At 28.8% G+C, this 18,404-nt stretch overlaps 7 protein-coding genes across 7 annotated transcripts; 4 read left to right on the plus strand and 3 right to left on the minus strand.

Annotated features, from left to right (window-relative positions):
* Positions 1-236: 236 nt before the first annotated feature.
* Positions 237-2,531, plus strand: CUL3 (cullin CUL3; the record flags this gene model as incomplete). The annotated part of the gene is made up of 1 exon (XM_004181561.1): positions 237-2,531. One exon carries the CDS (start codon positions 237-239, stop codon positions 2,529-2,531), a length of 2,295 nt encoding a protein of 764 aa, XP_004181609.1.
* Positions 2,532-2,823: 292 nt separating this feature from the next.
* TBLA0G01450 (PEX28-32 family peroxisomal membrane protein) lies at positions 2,824-3,879 on the plus strand (the record flags this gene model as incomplete). Its single annotated transcript, XM_004181562.1, has 1 exon — positions 2,824-3,879. The coding sequence occupies one exon, from the start codon at positions 2,824-2,826 to the stop codon at positions 3,877-3,879; it is 1,056 nt and encodes a 351-aa protein (XP_004181610.1).
* A 330-nt stretch (positions 3,880-4,209) lies between these two features.
* RPL38 (60S ribosomal protein eL38) lies at positions 4,210-4,446 on the minus strand (the record flags this gene model as incomplete). The annotated part of the gene is made up of 1 exon (XM_004181563.1): positions 4,210-4,446. One exon carries the CDS (start codon positions 4,444-4,446, stop codon positions 4,210-4,212), a length of 237 nt encoding a protein of 78 aa, XP_004181611.1.
* Positions 4,447-5,109: 663 nt separating this feature from the next.
* On the minus strand, positions 5,110-6,309 carry TFG2 (transcription factor IIF subunit TFG2; the record flags this gene model as incomplete). The annotated part of the gene is made up of 1 exon (XM_004181564.1): positions 5,110-6,309. One exon carries the CDS (start codon positions 6,307-6,309, stop codon positions 5,110-5,112), a length of 1,200 nt encoding a protein of 399 aa, XP_004181612.1.
* A 340-nt stretch (positions 6,310-6,649) lies between these two features.
* Positions 6,650-7,141, plus strand: PRP18 (mRNA splicing protein PRP18; the record flags this gene model as incomplete). The annotated part of the gene is made up of 1 exon (XM_004181565.1): positions 6,650-7,141. The coding sequence occupies one exon, from the start codon at positions 6,650-6,652 to the stop codon at positions 7,139-7,141; it is 492 nt and encodes a 163-aa protein (XP_004181613.1).
* A 1,313-nt stretch (positions 7,142-8,454) lies between these two features.
* On the plus strand, positions 8,455-10,653 carry CDH1 (Cdh1p; the record flags this gene model as incomplete). Its single annotated transcript, XM_004181566.1, has 1 exon — positions 8,455-10,653. One exon carries the CDS (start codon positions 8,455-8,457, stop codon positions 10,651-10,653), a length of 2,199 nt encoding a protein of 732 aa, XP_004181614.1.
* Positions 10,654-10,996: 343 nt separating this feature from the next.
* Positions 10,997-12,886, minus strand: RFA1 (replication factor A subunit protein RFA1; the record flags this gene model as incomplete). Its single annotated transcript, XM_004181567.1, has 1 exon — positions 10,997-12,886. The coding sequence occupies one exon, from the start codon at positions 12,884-12,886 to the stop codon at positions 10,997-10,999; it is 1,890 nt and encodes a 629-aa protein (XP_004181615.1).
* Positions 12,887-18,404: the final 5,518 nt, after the last annotated feature.

Consider the following 18,404-nt stretch of genomic DNA (forward strand, 5'->3'; position numbering starts at 1 on the left):
GGAGAAATATGTAATTTCAATATTTGTTTTTTTTATTTTTCTGTAGTTAACTAGAAAGCCTTCCTATTCATACTACTTTTTTGCATTTCCGGATGTTTTAGTTTGTTTAATATTAAAGTCATTGATGGTTAAAAATTTCAGAATACATCGAAAAATCTTGGCACTATTCTGATAATTGTGCAATGCAACTATTTTCTGCAAAGTCATCGATCAAATAGTAAACTTTAATTAATGCCATGTTAAATCACAGAACTAAATTTAAAGTTCCCACTTCATTATCATCCCCAGAACTTGATTTCGATGGAATTTTGCTTGAAATTACAGATGCAATCGATTCTATATATTTAGAAAAAACTGAAGTCCTCTCATTTGAAAAATTATACAGGCATATATATTTAATTGTAATTAATGGTGCAGGTTCTAAATTGTATGGTGAGATTGAAAAATTCATGAGTTCCAAATTGAGGGAGCTTAGAAATGATTTTACCATCGATGAAACACAAGATGAAATGGGATTTTTGAAGAACTTAAATCAGTTTTGGTTAAACCAATGTAAATATTTTAAGATTATTAATGATTTAATGTCATATTTCAATAAAGTGTACTGTAAAGAAGAAAGAAAGTTTGAAGTTTACGATTTATGCTTAAACTTGTTTAGAATTGATATAGTTATTCCATTACATGAGTCAATCTCAAACAAAATAATTAATCAAATTAATAAGGTTCGATATAATAATGAACTTTTATATATTGCAAATACTGATATTTGGAAATCTATTTTCAATATGTTAGAGACATTGCAAGATGTTGACGACAAAGATAATTATTTCATAACATATTTTGAGCCAAAATTTATACAAAGGACCGAAAATTTTTACTCTAATTTTTTGAATGTCGATAGCCTAACTTTAGATGATTATTTGGTAAAAGTAGAAAAAATCAAATCATTTGAAAATCACCTCGATAATTATTTTTTAAATCCTGATACAACTTTGAAGATAATTTCAATATTAGACAAATGTTTAGTTTGGAATAATATTATGGATAAGGTACCAGCATATGTTAAAGATTTAATTCAAGTAAGCAACAATGATCAGTTGAAAAAATTATATTCGTTATCATTAAACGAAGAATATAAAGGAAAAATTATATCTACTGTTAGTGAATGCATATTGGACGCTTTAAAGGAGTCAACTGATAATAATATTAACGACAACACCAAAAGAATCAAGAAAACTCAGATGTCTTTGAATTGGATTAGTAGTGTATTAGAAATTTACAATAAATACAAAGCTTTATTGTCATGTATGAAAACTGATAAATTTTCAATTTTAAATGAGAATTTAATGAAATATCTGAAAGATTTAGAAAATTTAACGATTGAATCAGTTATCATATATCTAGATACTTTTTTGAAATTATCTTCCAATGAAAATTTATATAATGCAACCAATAATCATACAAATTCTGATAGGTCTACCGATACGATTAAAAAAAATATAAAAGATTGTACTATTTTACTTAAATTTATTAATGAGAAGGATTATTTTGAAATATTTTATAAGAAACTATTGTCTAAGAGGCTGTTACAGAATCGTTCAAATTTTGAATTGGAAAAATGGCTGGTTGGAATCATTAAAACAGAAATGGGCTCATTTGTTACAATAAAAATAGAAGGTATGCTAAGAGATATTAATAAATCTAAAGAATTATTGATTAATTTTAAGAAGTCCGAAGATTTAAACAATATAGCTTATATTCCGGAAATTTTGACCATATCATCTTGGCCTTTTGTTTCTGAATTAAATACTGATTTGATTATATTGCCGAAAGAATTATTGGAAATTCAACAAAATTTCCAGACATTTTACAGCAGTAAAAATTATAATGATAGAACATTGAGCTGGCAGTTCAATTTACAAACAATTGAATTAAGATGTTCAATTAATAAAAATATCTATGAATTAATAATGCCATTTTATTCAAGTTTAATACTTCTCTTATTCAATGAAAATGAGATCTATTCCACCTCTGAAATTAAGGAGAAAACAAATTTACCAGAGGCAGAATTGATTAAGCAATTATTATCATTAACGATAGCTCCAAAATGTAAAATCTTGAAAAAATCTCCTCCAGGGACTAATATATCCCTTGATGATAAATTTTCAATCAACGTGTCATTTAAATCATCAGTTACAAGAATTAAAGTACCTACTTTGGTAAATGGTGGTATTTCTTCTAGTTCAATTAATGGGTTGGGTAATGGAAGTGGCTTAACGGATGATCAGCAACTTGAACAATTACAACTTGAAAAATCTAGAACTCTTCAAATTAATGCATCTATTGTTAGGATTATGAAGAATAGCAAAACTTTAACACACAATGAATTGTATGAAAAAGTTGAGCATGATCTGTTAGACAGATTTTCATTGACAAATATAATGTTTAAAAAATCTATTGAAATTCTAATTGAAAAGGAATATTTGCAAAGGTCACCTGATGATATTAACTTTTACTTTTATGTTGCATGATAATATAATTTGATATATAGATATAATAATATACCCAGTTATAAATAATAAACCTATGTCGAATTAGATTAACTTGTTATTTAGAGGTATGTGAGAAAATACATTGTTCGGATGCTGTAATGTTCTATAATTTATTTGTGTCATCAGCTTCGGCGCTACACATTTTTCTAATATCAAAAGGGAAAAAGACCATCAATATAACTTTCTGAAAGGTGCAAATCAATCTTTAAATAAAAAAAACTTCTGAAGAAAAGATGTCCTTGTTAGGGGAAATCTAAAATAAGCAAACAGAATGCAAGGCTCCATAATTGGAAATTTGATAGCAGTTAGATCATTGACTAATAGCTATCCCTTTTTCCAAATAATCAACGAAATCTTTAATCTCTTAACGTGGAATAACGATATAAAATACAATCTAATTAGCTTATTTACTTATAGCTTAGTGGTATTATGGTTTCAAGATATCTTCAGATATCTTGGGCATGGGATTTTACTAGTTATAATCTATTTTTGGTATCGATTTGAACAAAACAAAAAGAGGTTTAATGAGATTACAAAAGATGATAATATTAGAATAATTAACGAGATATCAGATAAATTTGATATTTTAATTGAACCCATAATGCAATATGATACAGATAAGATCAAACAAATTAGTGTAATCAGCTTAGTGGTTTTACCAATTTGTAGTTTAATTATCAATATTAGAAGAATTATATTAATAATAGGATTATTTTTATTATCGTTTAATGCGCCAATGATGATTCGATTAAGAAAGCACCTTTTAGATACGAATAACTTAATTGAAGATATTGTAATGGCAAAGAGGAAGAAACTAAAGGCAGATATAAAAAATGATACTAAGCAAAAGGAATTTGAACTGCTAATAGAAAAAAAGAAATCGAATCTTCTTAATACCCCTAAATTCGCATACATCTTGTATGAAAACCAAAGGAAATGGATAGGATTAGGATGGACAGATAATATGTTAACTTATGAGAGGAGTAATTGGACAGATGAATTTTTAAATTCATCTGAATCTATTGAAACTTTTCAGTTACCAATTGAAGATAAATCGGAAAACTCTGGAGATACAGATGGGAAACAAATTAATGAAGTTCACAATTATCAATGGAAATGGGTAGATCCATGTTGGAAATTAGATCTGACGAACGATGGGATCATTGAAGATTGTCCAATAAAGACTGTAAATGATCCAGGAGACAACGATGGTTTTATATATTACGATAATGCATGGAATAAACCTAGTGTTGAAGATTCTTATTCTAAATATACCAGAAGAAGGAGATGGGTAAGAACTGCTGAACTTACTAATGAGGTTGAATAAGTATGGAATACAAATAGGTGAATAAGTTATTAATGCAAAATAATATAGAAAAAGTCTTAAATTTTTATAAAAATTGTGTAAAACTGCACCAAATGCGTTAGTAACTCAGTAAGGAAAGATATTTAACTAATTTAAATAGAATGATACTATATATTCGTAGGAGTAAAAAAGCGTTCGATGAATCAATAGTTATTAAATGCCTAGTACACATATAAAAAGCCTTAAATCAATATACATGTATATAAGAAATTATAAAAGTGTTCGGTTTAAAGTTAAAAAGAGAAAACTGATGGATATATGATTAAAATACTTCAATTTTTTTTAATTAACTTATAACTTGTTAACCTTTAAAGTTGGTGGTAAAGATTGCATCAACTTCTTAGCCTTACCAGCATCGTTAACGACTAAGGTGTATAAGTATCTGGAACCTCTAACCTTGAACTTGGTTTGTCTGAATTGCTTGCCAGATTTATTCAACTTCTTGTTGATTTTAATGGTAGCAGTCTTAACGTCAGCTCTTCTGGTCAATTCCAAAAATTGCTTAATATCGGTAATTTCTCTGGCCATTTTTAAACTATTTGGTATGAGTTATTCGACGTTTTTGAAAATAAGTAGTACAACAAAAAAGACAATTTTAATAACGATATTTTAATTGAGTGTAATACCTATTTTTTTTTACCGCCAAGGCCATTAATTTGCAATATTTTTTGGTAGGTCTCTAGCTGGATTTTGCAAAATTCCACTTTACGAACATGATAATTTTCACGGTTCTCGGTATCCCAATTTCATTTTAGGATTAGAAAACAGAGGACGCAACTTTATATTGTGTAAAATTTGACGGTAATTTTTCACAGCCTTTTGTGGTGCACGGTTGGGCAGGAGTGAATTTTAGAAAGCTTCATACATTGGACTCAAAGTGTCAGAACCACCGCATTGATACCCTTATGGTGTTAGATCATAGTTTGTGGTTTCCTCCCATTATATAAAATATTATTGTTTATATAACTAAATAACTTTGTAGCATGGGTGTAAAATGATGTTGTTTGAATTCTATACTCTTTATAACATTATAGAAGATTGGTTAGCAAAATTAACAAAAAAAAACGTGTTAATTTTAGATAGAATCAACTATAATGCATGATGTAAAAGGTAGTACTGCTATAGTATTGTACTGAAATGTGTGGTATGTTCAGAAATATACCGATAGCACCACGAATAATAATAAATAAATCATATAACATCCTCCATTTCGACTTCTTCTTCTTGGTCTTCTTGATTTTCATGGCCTTCTCCCAGCATTCCATCTGAGTTCTGGCCATCTGCACCTTGATCATCAGCTAATTCACCTAAAGTAGCCTTTCTTTCTTCTTCCTTTAATTTTTTATATTCCGGTCTCAGAGTATACTTAAAGGCATAGGGACCTTTCTTCACTAAGGTGGCAACCTTATCTAAACATTCCTTCAAATGAGCTTCAGGTTGTCTTGTACGTTCTTTTAAACCCTTTAATGACCAATAATCATATTCATCAAATAACTTGAATAAGTAATCCAAGATTTCTTTCTTTGGCATTCTAATAGATTTGATATTGTTCTTTGTCTTTTCTCTACCAACTTTTAAGAAATTAGAGTTATCCGATCTCATAGACATACCGGTATGCGACATCGTTACACCAACAGTTTCATCTAATGTAGTAATACGTTCCTTATTATTATATTTCACAATGTTACGTCTTTGTTCAACAATTTTATTATAATTTGGATCATGCATAGATGGCATTACTTGACATTCATGGCAAATAGTACCAATCACAGCAGTTTTCTTCGGAATAGTCTTAACATACGGAATATATCTATCTCTACCATCACGATCAGTCATCACACGGTGATTAAACTTCCTCCTATTGTTACGTCTTTTCTGTTGTTGTTGTTTTTTTTTTAGTTCTTCTTCACGCTCCTGTTTCTTAAGATAAGCTTGTCTTTGTTTTTCAGGATCAGCGGCTAATTCTTTTTCTCTCTGCTGATATTTTTTTAGATTCTGTTCAGTAAATACGAACTCATTTTCGACAACTTTCTTCGTTAATTCTAAATCATATTCATGTGGAATTGAATCATTATCATTTTCATTTAACATTAATTTAATTTTACTACCATCTTTATTAATTTTAATTTTACCCAATTCTTGACCATGTAAGTTATTTCTATCTCTCCAAACTTTGGCTAAAAACATGGGTAGCCTAACTAGCCAAACTTGTCTATTGTTATTTGTCAAGTTTAAATCTAATGATTCTTCATAAACTTTTGTTTCATTGTTTTCAATATCGTTACCATCAAACACTTCTTCATCTTGAGATTGATAACCGTCATTGCCACTATTAATTTCGGTAGTATTCATATCTGTAGTTCTACTCGTATTTCCTATAATATTGTTCATATCTGTCTATAAAAAAAATAATAGAGGCTGATTTAAGCTGAACTCTGTTCCATTTTATATTCAATAATTCAAACTATTTTTTTTCTCTTCCAATTCCTCAATATTAAATATCCTTATGCTATGATTAAGTTAACAAGATATCTTTCCGGGATACCTTATTTGGAAAAATACCGAGTTCAAAGGAGAAAATTTCAACAAGAAACAAATTTATAAAAATTTATTGTATTTCCGTAATCTTTATTAATTAAAAAAGTTTGTAGTATTTTATTCGATATTGTTTAATTATAGATTTTAATCTCCAAATAATAGTATTGAATGTGTTATAATATTGAGAAATATAATGAATAATTATGAAAAAGTTCATAAAATTATTGAGGAAGAAAATCTTATCGAATTAAAAGATTTAAAGATAACATTAAGTGAAATTTCAAATTTATCGCAATCCAATAGGCAAAATAACTTATTTGAATATAATAAATCAAAATTATGCAAAAAATGTAATTTATATATTTTCTATTTAATTAATTTTAAAAATTCTTCCAAAGAAAATCGTAAGAGCTTACTTCCATTATTAATTGATTTACGTAATAAGGAAATTGAAGATAATATATTGGTATCAATCTCTACTATATTATATTACTACCAAAATAAAAATATACTAAAATGTCATGAAAGTTACTATTCTTTAAGTATTGGTAACATTGCTTGGCCAATTGGAATCACTAACGTTGGTATTCATGAACGTAACATTAAGAATAGTAAAAAAAGTAATATAATGGTTAATGAGGTAAGACGGTTATGGATGAGCAGTCTGAAGAGCTTATTAAACTAATAGTATATAAAGAATATTCGAACAAAATGGTTACTTAGCATTCTTTTTTGTTTTTGTTTTGTAATAATTTTTTTCCTAATGTATTTACGACTCTAAAATTTCTTGTTCATTGTGTCATGATGCCAAAATCTTTATGTTTCACATAATTATGAATTTATTTCTGTCCTGATGAATTCTAACTATATTTTTTACTGTAATCAATATGAAAGTGAAATCTTCTTCAATTGTATGTGTTCTTTTTCGGAGTTGCCATTGTTAATAGTAAAGATTTTCGGAGTTTTGGCAAATTGTTTAACTTAACATATCAAATAATGGTGAATAAATAAAATGGTCTAATTATATTATTCAATTGACAAGTGACAGTATCTACTGGGCCAATATATATATTTCATTAATTAGTAGTAACATATATAATTGTAACTATTGGAATAACTTTCCATAATGTGGTTCAACAAAATGCAAAAATTAGTTATAAACTGAGGTATAAAGCGTTAAGTGATTCGTAATTCTCTTTTTTCCGCTAATTACTTATGAGAATAAAAAATATTTTTTCTACATGTAAAATATATTATATTATAATTGCATAAATTAATATATATTGCTAGGATTATTACGCCTCTAAAATCAGAGCAGATATTGTTTGCACGTGATTTCTTGAATTCTTCCTGTTTTAATCATCAAACCCTACAAGTAGATTATTAGAAGAGTTGCTATTATCTTCTTAATGTATCAGTTGCAAAAAAAAATAACTACCTGTCTATATAGAATTTGTCTTGTTTTTCACTTTATCCTTCTTTGATGTGTCGGTCTTTTTTGTTTCATTATGGTATTTTTTTTTTTGCTATCCTGATAAAACTCGGAAATTTTGATATCTTTCTAGTTGTTTGATATTTCTATAATAATCTCTTTAGGAACTATATATAAACCTGATATAAATGATAAGTTCTAGTTCACTTCTGATATTCGATAAAATATAATTACATCTAAAGGTATATCAGCTGTATTTTTACCTGTTTGTTGGCCATATTTTATCAATAATATAGTGGTAAGAATCTGTACCTGACGAAGAACGAAATAAGTGAAAAATAAAAATAAAAAAAAAGTGTTGTTAAGAAGTAAGGTATGGATCACATAACGGTTAAAAATTTATAAAGTATAACAAATCGAAAAGACAACTTTTATAAAAATACTATTATAGAACAAAACTAATAAAATACATTGCTAGACTATTACATTTTATATTTAATATAAATATCCTTAAGAACTCTTAAGATTATTCCAAAAACAGCAAAGTTTTCATTATAGAATAAAGCATGCCTGAGAAAATACCCAACTCATTTCTAAACAATACGCCAAATTCTTCTCCTTTAAAATCAAAAGATAGAAAAAGATTCAGGCGGCGATCGGTCTATATTGGATCTTCATCTTCGAGCTCTTCGATACTAAGTTCACCATCAAAGAGAAATAACAAGAATATTTATAATAATCCACATAGTGCACACAGCACTAACAATAATATCTCAATTAATCACTCAAGTAGTACAATCGGCTTGCATCATAGTAATAGTGGTAATAATAGTAATAACGGTAGTTCAAGTAATTTGAACTTAAATCTAACAAAGGCAAAAAGTAAAAATACTGTACAATATAATGATCGGTTTTTACCTAATAGAACAGACTTAGATTACAATTCAATGGGCTCACTATCTAATTCTATAAAAATTTCCTTAAACAGTAAGCCTTCGAGCACAGAGGATCAGATAGAAGTTCAAAAAGAACGGCAAATTGATGAAACCTTTGATGCTTTATTAAAGAATGAAATTTTTGGTGAAAAATTATTAAAAGATTCTTTGAACAATGAATCTACCATCGATAGAATTAAAAGTACAAGAAACTCAACCAATTTCTCAAATACACGACGGAGATTGTTTGATAATTCAAATAATTCACCTACTAATAGCAATGGTCCAAATATTTTTTTGTCAGGATTACCATCAAATTCAAACTATACATCTTCTGGAAATAGTAACGCTTCTGCTGATAATATCAGTATTACTAATAATAACAGTAGTAATATTAATAATAATAATTCTGGTCATAATGTTAATAATCTTTATGGTCGCAATCCAACTACCTCAAATACTACTAGCCCCACACGATTATCACATTCAAATACGTATTCATCATCTATACATAACGATGATTCACTCGATTCTATTGATTATTCCAGTGATGAGCTAGTATCTACCCCTCCAGATTCTCAACAGTTTGGAAATTTCTATCCTACCTCAATCCCTTCAACTCCAAATAGAGGTAATTCATTAATAAAAAATAATAATTTAAATGGTAATAACAATAATATGAATGATAGTATTTTATCTAGTAATGTTTATACAACGAGAGGCGCTACTGTTTTGACATATAGAAACCAATCTCCAAGACGTTTATCAACAGCATCATTACTTCATTCTCAATTTTTTGATTCAGTATCGCCAGTCAGGCCAGATTCAAAAAAATTATTATTATCCCCAACTAAAAAATTTAGAGAAATTGCAAAAGTTCCGTTCCGTGTACTAGATGCACCTTCTCTGGCAGATGATTTTTACTATGATTTAATAGATTGGTCGTCAACTGATATGTTAGCAGTTGCCTTGGGTCAATCTATTTTCTTAACCGATAATAATACAAGTGAAATTATTCATTTATGTGATACAAAAAATGAATTTACGAGTTTAAGCTGGATAAATACAGGTTCACATATTGCAATTGGCCAAAGTAATGGCATAATAGAAATTTATGATGTTACAAAGAGAAAGTGTATCAGAACTTTATCTGGTCATACTGATCGCACTGCATGTTTATCATGGAATTCACATATATTGACATCTGGTAGCAGAGATCGTACAATACTGCATAGAGATGTTAGAATGAAGGACCCATTTTTTGAACGAATAAAATCCCACACTCAGGAAGTTTGTGGTTTAAAATGGAATGAGTCGGATAATAAATTAGTCTCTGGTGGTAATGATAACACAGTTAATATTTATGATGGGTGTATGCCAACACCGCTTTTAACGTTGGATGAACATACTGCTGCAGTAAAAGCTTTGGCATGGTCTCCGCATAAAAGAGGAATATTGGCAACAGGTGGGGGTACTGCTGATAGAAAATTAAAAATTTGGAATATTAATAGTTCAGTGAAAGTAAATGAAGTTGACACGGGTTCTCAAGTTTGTAATATGATATGGTCAAAAAATTCTGATGAACTTGTAACTTCTCATGGTTATTCTAAATATAATTTAACATTGTGGAATTATCCAACATTAGATCCTATTGCAATTTTGAAAGGGCATAGTTTTAGAGTTCTTCATTTAACATTATCATCAGATGGTACAACGGTAGTTTCTGGTGCAGGTGATGAAACTTTGAGATATTGGAAAATATTTGATAAAGTAAAAGCTAAACCAAAAAGATCATCAATACTTTTCGATTCATTTAATCAAATTAGATAATATGTACTAAAGACAATTTTTACAAGATGATATGATTGCTAATGATAAAAATTATATCGCAGACTACATTCTTTCATGTAACATTATATAGTTAGAAATAAAATAACTAAAAAATAACAATTTATATGCGTATGATATTAGTTGCATTTTTATGTATAAATTAAAATATACGTTTCATTTTTGTTTAACGCAAAAATTATAAAATATCTTTGCTATACTTGTCTTAGTTCCAAATAGTCAAAAATTCTAAATACATTCGCTAATGAACTAAGGTTGAATGGCTCACAATTTATACGTATTAGAAAAAAGCTAATTATTATACAATTAAAGTGTAGGGAAATAATTAGAAAACTAACGACTTAGATAATTCTTCTGCTAAATAATCAGCTTCCGATTTATATTTCAATTCATGTATATTTGATACAGTATATCTAATTCTTGTTTGATCATTGTAATTATCTTCACGAGCTCTGATTCTAAAGTCGAGTGTTTTCATTTGTATCTGTTGAGTAATTTTATTGAATTCTTCTGGGTTATTTTCTTTTGTTTCCATTAAACTTGAAGCATCTAGTCCAATTAGTTGTTGAGCTTGTTCATTAAATAGAGTTAACCAAATTTGATCAGTTTCATCCATTATAGAAATCGTTAGCATATATCTCCATTTTGGCGAAGGGAAACTGACGTCACATTTCTCACACCTCCAGGTACCATCTGTTTGTTCGATAACTTTTTTATTACAGCCTTCAGTTGAACAAGCTGGATAAGCGAAATTATCAACTTTTAAGAAACTAACAGCAGCCTTCACTGAGAAAAAATCACCCTTTTCAGATCTACCTAGATTATCGTTTTTAGCCTTTGCAATTGTGATACGCTGAGAAATAATTTTTTTCAATCCTTCACCAGATACTGGACCACCTGATTCGGAGTTATAAGAAGTAAAGGTAGTATTATTACGATTTGCATCATACCAACCTTTTAAAGAATAAGCTTCAGAGATATCAGGATTAGCTGTCAAAGTACTTGAAAATCCCATAGATAAAGACTTTCCACCAAAATCAGTAACTCTAACACCTTTAATAGCTACAATTGACCCTTCTGGTACATTGAAATCAATAGCTTGTTGGTTCCATAAACCAACCTTAATAATGAACCCTGTTTCATCTACTATTTCAATATCACGACGGTCAAATTTTTTACCTGCTCTAGAAGTTAATTCAAAGTGTGGATTAACAGTTTTAATAGCGCCAAGCACATCAATCGTAGAATTTGTTTCTAAATTTTGAATTGAATCTAGTTTTGTGAAGTTAAAGTTGGTCTTAGGTACATCATTTGTAGAAACATCATTACATTCTTCAATAATTGTATCATTTTCAATACTTAGTTCGTAAGGGTGCGATAGATTTGAAAATTTTGGTTTTGATGGTTGTAATCTGGCCTTTGATATAAAATATACTTTTCCTTCTTGTATAGTTTCATTATATTTATCGACCAATTGGTTAAAACAAGTTGCTCTAATTTCACCAGATGTATCTAATAAATTAAAATTTAGTAGCTTACCTTCACCTCTTTGATTATGCCAAGTTTTGACATCCCCTTTAAAAGACACTCTTGCTTTAATGGTCCAAACATTCTGATATGGGGATAGTTGTTCAATAGCAAAAATCGGCCTGGATTTTTGTGATGACGAATTATTATTGTGTGAAAAAGATGAATTAGTTGATTTGGTTGCTTGAGCAACAGAAGTTGTATTTGAATTAGCACTTATTGAAGAAGCATTTGAATTAGTAGCTTCTACTTTAGGAACAGCATCATTTGTTACTGTATCACCTGTGACAATTTGTGCCATTTCCTCTGGATGATGAGTTAGATAAACATCTAAGAATTCACAGTTTTGATTCACTAAAGATCTACCAGATTCTAATAGCTCAAAATCATCAATTAGTAAAACATACTTTTTACCATCTCTCAAAATAGCTGGTTCGGCAATTAATACTTTAATGATATCACCTTTTTGTAAATTGAAAGTTCCAAATTTGTTAGTTGCCTCATGCCTTAATAAAGCTTTCATATTATAAATACCATCGGAGATCATAATTAAATTCTTTCTATTAGTATTTGAATCAGGTTTACGAATGTTATAAATTTGATAGACACCATCTTGTGGGTTATTATAACGATCTTGAGTGGTGAAAATTGTCCGTAAATCACCGGTGGATAAATTAATGGAAGTCATTTCTTTCTAATACTTTTATAAGTTGAATATATATTTGTAGTGCAAAGTCCAATTGATAACTGAATAATATCTAGCTTCTATATGAGAAATCTTCGTTGGTTAAGAATATCTAATGCTTGGTTGAATAAGTTTAGCATACACAGTTAAAATATTCTTAAAGCATCTTGGAAAGTTCGATTTTCAGTATCTTAGTCAATTCTTAACAAGTCGCGTAAACTTACGCGTTTCAAATGAAGAATTATGAAAAAAAACCTAACCCGGACTATATCATATCATATCCAATTAATTAGTTCACATGACTACTAATTCCTAAAGTAACCAGGAGTCAATTTATACGATTTTTAATAAGTGATTAACAAAGACCTGTAAGGGAACTTAGAGACTTCTAAGAGTTAGAGCAGCTTCTAGTACCAATAAATTAGTCCCTATATATAAATATATCTTGAATGCAAAAAAAAAAATTGATGCTGGTATATAAATGAGAATATTTAATTCAATATTTTTCAAAAACAGCTCGATGAAGAAAAGAAGAACTGAGACGACAGTAATAGTAAATTAGCGAGCAATAGCAGAGAATTGCATTAAAATACTTATATTACATCTATAGTGTAAAAGAACTATTTTATATATCAGCAAAAAATATTATTGTCTAGAAAAGCATTAGAACCATGTTATATGAGAACCGCTAGGGATATTTCTTTGGAATATGTGTCGTTTAAAAATCTAACTTATAATATTCTAGCTATATAATTCCTACTTGTTAGTTCTACAAATTAATTATTAATCATAAATGGTTCAACAAATAAAAGCAAACCAAGTGAAAAAAATTTTCTTCTGCTATTTATTTTGAGGTAACTACTTATCTTTGAAATATGCTTGGAAATTGCAAACGCTGATTCCAAGGTTCTGAGCAGCCGTTTTTTTGTCTTTTTCGAGAAGTGTAGAAGGTTATTTACCCAAATATTTAGCCATAACCTATAATCCTTCTTTATTATAATTCGGGTTCTATGTATAAAAATGCTCTAATTATCAAACCGAATTATATTCTACTTATTGAAGAAGATTAGTATAAAGGAGAATATTGATTGAGGTGATACCAAGTAAATCGGTATATAAATTATTAACTCGTTTTACATAGGAAAGTATTGCATTTATATTCATTGCTTATTATTTTAACTGTTGTGACTGTTGTAACTTGGGAGCGTTTTTGATATATATATAATAATAAAGATATCAATATATTGTCCAAACTTAAAAGCTAAAATATGGTCTTCAAATAATATATAATATGTGCACTCTTTTCTGCTTTATATGTTGGATTAATATTAGAGTCCGACATTATTTGGAGAATAATTCTTGTTGTTAATAGTAAAGTTATATTATGGAAACCTCCTGCGCTTCTGTGTAGGAATAACAAGTATATAACAATACATAATGTACAAGAATTAGATGTCGAGTAAAGGGCTGGCAATTTATACATTTTGGTTTGGACAAGAGAAATCAATCCATCGTCATCTGTAGGTTAAAAAATTTCATCCAAACGATTCCTTTAATTGTTGTTTGTCTTGTAGTCTAGGTATATAGAGTAGCAAGCACATGTTATCCTATAGTTAATGATAAATTGTCCAATTAGGGTTTTTATTGTCAACGTTTTTTCACGATATATTCTCTTTTATCCCAAAACTAACCATTTACTACTTTATTTATAAAGACCATAATTAGCGAACAGGTACATTATACTCTTCTTCTAACCTTAACCAGTAAATATTACTGACTATTGATCGAACTGTTCAAAATATTGTTGCTCATAGTTTAATTCTTAGTTAATTAATCTGTTTGAATAATTATTATATTATTATAAAAAAACTCTCCTTGCTTCTTTCGAAAGGGAATATATAATATATACAGGATATACAATGAACAGTTGTAAACTTTTGGGATATTTTCGTGGTAATTTATACTCTGAAAAATGGACAGATTCACCATCAACGAATTGGTGGTCTGATATTAAAATGGAATCTATCACATCCTAATACCTCCTTAATATTACTACCTGGGTGATTTTAATAGTAAGACCACGTGTGTTTAATGCATGTTGGGTTATTAATTATATTAAGTTGTTATTAGTTGTTGTATAAAGTTACAATTACGACTAAATCCATGCTTTATTAGCTATTAACACAAACCCACGACTTATGACACATAATTCCACAGCTCTGATAATTACTTGTTTACATATACAGACCTGTTATATACGGTAACAATAATCTTTAACAGTTTTTTTAACATTTGTTTTTATTGTAAAAATATATATTATTTTTTGGAAAATACTAGAATAGTTTTTATAAAACTTAGTATATATTTTCTTAAAAGTAAATAAACATTCCAAATCATAAAATTAAAATATAAAAATGACCAGCGTTCGTACTGTTCAAAATATTGTTGCTCATAGTTTAATTCTTAGTTAATTAATCTGTTTGAATAATTATTATATTATTATAAAAAATCTCCTTGCTTCTTTCGAAAGGGAATATATAATATATACAGGATATACAATGAACAGTTGTAAACTTTTGGGATATTTTCGTGGTAATTTATACTCTGAAAAATGGACAGATTCACCATCAACGAATTGGTGGTCTGATATTAAAATGGAATCTATCACATCCTAATACCTCCTTAATATTACTACCTGGGTGATTTTAGTAGTAAGACCACGTGTGTTTAATGCATGTTGGGTTATTAATTATATTAAGTTGTTATTAGTTGTTGTATAAAGTTACAATTACGACTAAATCCATGCTTTATTAACTATTAACACAAAGCTACAACTATTACACATAATGCCACAGCTCTGACAATAACTTTACTATTAACAACAGATTTATTCTCTAAATAATGTTGAACTCTAGTAATAATACGACTTATAAAGCCGATGAATAATTGTTGAAAAATTTAAGGTATAATACAATCTTGTTATTATTCTCAGATCAAAACAGTATGTTGGTATGCGATCCTATAAAAAAACAGCCAAATTGTGCTTATACTACACAGAGTGCAAGCTATGCAAAAGTATTTTGTAGTGTATGTTATTTATGACGACAACTGATAACTTTTTCTTAGTATTATAAACACTGTCTCTCTACTCTTTTTTCTCTATGTTCTATGCCCTCAAATATTAATATCAATATTACTTGATAAATAGAGGACTATGAGTAAGCTAGAAGTACGTATAATAGAAACTCAGTTAAGAACTACAGCGTTTGTTCAACCTTAAAGTAGTATTGCACACATTTCCACATTCTAGATTAGCACATTAGAAATATATTCAAAGTTACGATATGTAATTTGTTTTGCTTGAATTCAATTTAACAATTTGAAGGCTCTTTTATAAGAAAAAAAAGGATAAAAAAAAACTGCCATTCTATGTAATATTTTTTACTAAACTGGTTGCAAGATAATATATATGACACGAAAATGAAGTGTACCTTTATGCCAAAAAAAAATTTAAAATGAAAATTTGCCTACTATTATAGCGAGATAATACTCTACTTTTGGAAATTTTTTTTAAATTAATAGTGAAATTAAAGACAAAATGCCAAGTAATGTACTTCTGAGTGTGTTAACCTTCATCTAATTATTTCAATTAATGAATATAACTATATGAGAAACTGGAAATGCCATTTTTTTTTGCACTAATCTTCTTTGCAATTATTATTCAGTCCAAATAAATTTATGGGCTTTCAATGACCTTCATGATGATCTATAAAGCTCCTATATAAAAACAAAATAAACGAAATTCCTTCTTCTTTTTTTTCCCACATGGTTCAATTCAGTTTAACTTAAAAAAAGGGTTTATGAAAATAAACACATTTCAAAATGACAATGTTTTTCACCTCGATAGACTATATCGTTACTAAATTACATGACAAACCTTAAAAAATAATAAAACGTACATATATTCCCCTAAATAAGAAATTGAATACGTTAATAAACCTTTTACAAATGTACTAGAAGTTTATAGATGGGTATCTCAATTCTAAGATCGTTATGAGACTATTATTATTTCAGAACCATGGGACAAAAAGAATAAATATTAAAGAATGAGGCTATATTATTGACTACAAGTAGAAAAATTGACAGAAAAACTGTAAAATATCAAAGTATCTGACAAGACAATCTTGGCACTACTTTCTGGAATTTCAGAAGCAATCTGTGTTTCTGCAACTTAACAATATCTAAAATGGAACATAATATACTTTCTGATCTGAGTAAGTGAAAACTTCGCTTGATCAATGTTCAGGTTTCATTAAGAATAAACAATAACAAAGATTTTACGAAGGCATACAAATTGCTTGCAAACTCCTCAAGAAAACTGCAATATTGACATAATTGTTTGAAACTACGTAAATTTCTTTCCTTTTAACGTGTCGACCCCTTTTTTTCCGTGCTGCTTTTGTTAAAAGCCGATCTAAATCATAATATTTATACTTTTTGAAAAGTGCTTATTCATTCGACAAATTATTCTTTAATGATCTGCAACAAGACGCCTTTGTCAAAATCATGGTATTTTCAATTGACAAGATAATACCTAAGTTTTGAGTTATTTTTCAGTTCTCGAGTATTTCTATTCATTGTTTCGCCAATTAATTGCGATCTAGAAAAAAAAAATCCGGGCTTCTAGAAGAAATCGCTCTAGCAGTAATATTCTTCCTGGCAAATATTGCCGTTTCAAAAGACAAAAGGTATTATATAGTCTAGACTTTAGTATGAAGAATTTTCCTATTTGCATTCAGAGGCTTCCACCACATATTGAGCATCTAATAAGCAAATGTAAAACCCTTAATTACGAGATGGTTTGGTACTGAACTCCATATCTACACAGATATTGATTCGGATACGTGGCTATTAATGATGTTATTTAGTTCCAACTGTTATTTTTTTTCTTACGGAGTTAGCGAATCATATATACATAATAGCGCAGTCAGGCAATAAAATTCTTGAGCGCTCTCCGAATTCACCTCTTTTACAATATCAATGTCGGGGTACAGTTCCCCGTTATATCGAAATTTAATAACCTGGTCAACCCTCTTTTCAACATTTCAAATTGGGTTAGCTGGAACCTAGATCTCCATGTGATGAGCTGGCTATATCTGTCCTGATTTGCATTCGTTATTCGTCATAAAGGAAATAAGTTATAACAACTTTTGTTGAACTATGATTTTTTTTCATATTTTTTATCACTATGAATACAACAGTAAACTAAGTTTTGGCCTTAAAATAAGGCAAAAGTTTAAAAACGTTTAGAACTAGAAACCTGTTGGCTTTAACTATGAAAGGTATTGAAAACCACTCTCCCTTATCCCGATAGAATTTTAGTACCGCTACACATTGTATTATAACAAAGGGCATAGGTTTACCACCTCCTCGTAGAAAATTACTTCCCATTGAAGAAAAAATATTCGGCTGGACACGACCAATTGTTTCGGAGGATGAAATTTCCTCTTACAGCATAAGA

Source organism: Henningerozyma blattae, chromosome 7, assembly GCF_000315915.1.
Source record: "Henningerozyma blattae CBS 6284 chromosome 7, complete genome".
NCBI lineage: Eukaryota > Fungi > Ascomycota > Saccharomycetes > Saccharomycetales > Saccharomycetaceae > Henningerozyma > Henningerozyma blattae.